General features: G+C 40.7%; 1 protein-coding gene across 1 annotated transcript; it reads left to right on the top strand.

Annotated features, from left to right (window-relative positions):
• Positions 1-547: 547 nt before the first annotated feature.
• Positions 548-1,187, top strand: LOC122301395. The gene is made up of 2 exons (XM_043112723.1): positions 548-784; positions 912-1,187. The coding sequence occupies exons 1-2, from the start codon at positions 548-550 to the stop codon at positions 1,185-1,187; spliced, it is 513 nt and encodes a 170-aa protein (XP_042968657.1).
• Positions 1,188-1,503: the final 316 nt, after the last annotated feature.

Below are 1,503 nucleotides of genomic sequence, written 5' to 3'. Positions count from 1 at the left end.
CGAGAAGAAGGAAGAACCAATTAAGGCGGTGGCTGCATGGCAACCCCACCAACAATTATGATCCTCTTAAGTTGGAACTGCCGAGGGTTCCAACTGCCGAGGGTTTAGGAACCCTCGGACAGTTTATGACCTTGGCCTTTTGGTGAAGGAAAAGAAACCCAATTTTGTTTTCCTCATGAAAACAAAGCTTAGAGCACGTAGACTTAATTTTCTAAAATGGAGGTTGGGATTTGATGGATGGTTTGAGGTAGCTGCAAAAGGTAGGAGTGGTGGATTAGTACTGTGCTGGAGATCTGAATGTAAGGTTGACATCCTTAATTATTCTGACAGACATATTAGTGCTTGGATCATTGATGAAGAGAATAACTCAAAATGGCTTCTCACGGGTTTTTATGGTCATCTAGAGACTGCTAAAAGAATAAAAGCGTGGGACTTACTCAAACATTTGAAACCAGACATACAAACTGCATGGTGTGTGTGTGGGGATTTCAATGAAATTCTGTATAGTTCAGAGAAGCTATGAGGCAGGCCAAGATTGGAGAATTAGATGGTGTGTTTTCGTGAAGCTCTGGATCAGTGTCAGCTCTATGATCTGGGGTTTAGAGGGGATATGTATACATGGAGTGATAAGCACGAGGATGATACTTATACAAAGGAGAGGCTGGACCGTGTGGTAGCAAATCCCATTTGGAAGATGAGATTCTCAAACTATGTGGTTGAAGGGCTTGTAACAAGGTGCTCTGATCATAAACCTTTATTAATGCATTTTGATGTAGGGGAGGAGGTATGTCGAAATAGCACAAAGCTCTTTAAGTATGAGGCAAAATGGGATTTAGATGATGAGTGTGGGGGGGGGGGTGATTAGTGAAAACTGGAAATACAGAGGGATATCCTTGGACCCTTTGATAAAGGTAAGAGGGATGTTGGAGAGCTGTGGTAATGCATTGGGAAGATGGAACAGGCAAAAGAATAGCAAGCAAGGAAATGAAGTGAAATTGTTGTCTGGTCAGTTGAAGAAGTTACAAGATAATGAAGATCAATTTCAAACTTCTGAGGTGAAGAATCTCCAGTTGAGACAAGGTGTGTTGCTAGAACAAGAAGATGTGAAATGGAGGCAACAAGCCAAAAGAAATTGGTATAAAGGAGGAGACAGTAATACAAGTTATTTTCATGCCTATGCTACATAAAGGAAGAAAAAGAACACTATTAAATTAGTGAAAGATGAGAATGGCAATGTAATGAAAGAAGCCTCAGACATTGATGGGGCTTTTAGGGGTTATTTTGGGAACATTTTTACCTCAGTTGAGCCTTCACCAAAGATCATTAACAGTTGTATGCAATATCTGGAACCTCGAGTATCACCAGAATTAAATAAGCTGTTGGATGTGGAATATACAAAGATAGAAGTTGACGAGGCCATAAAGATGATGGGGGTTCTAAAATCTCCGGGACTTGATGGTTTTAATGCCTGTTTTTTCCAAAAGCACTGGCAAGTTGTTGGAA

Source organism: Carya illinoinensis, chromosome 1 (genome assembly GCF_018687715.1).
Source record: "Carya illinoinensis cultivar Pawnee chromosome 1, C.illinoinensisPawnee_v1, whole genome shotgun sequence".
NCBI classification, from domain to species: Eukaryota; Viridiplantae; Streptophyta; class Magnoliopsida; order Fagales; family Juglandaceae; genus Carya; species Carya illinoinensis.
This window is presented reverse-complemented; position numbering and strand designations above follow the sequence as displayed.

What these genes read in the sequence shown, in the direction of transcription:
- LOC122301395 (XM_043112723.1), top strand. Translation starts at nt 548, where the DNA reads ATGGTGTGTTTTCGTGAAGCTCTGGATCAGTGTCAGCTCTATGATCTG. An exon ending in ATTTTGATGTAGGGGAGGAG is followed by an intron (nt 785 to 911) that starts GTATGTCGAAAT and finishes CCTTTGATAAAG; the next exon opens with GTAAGAGGGATGTTGGAGAG.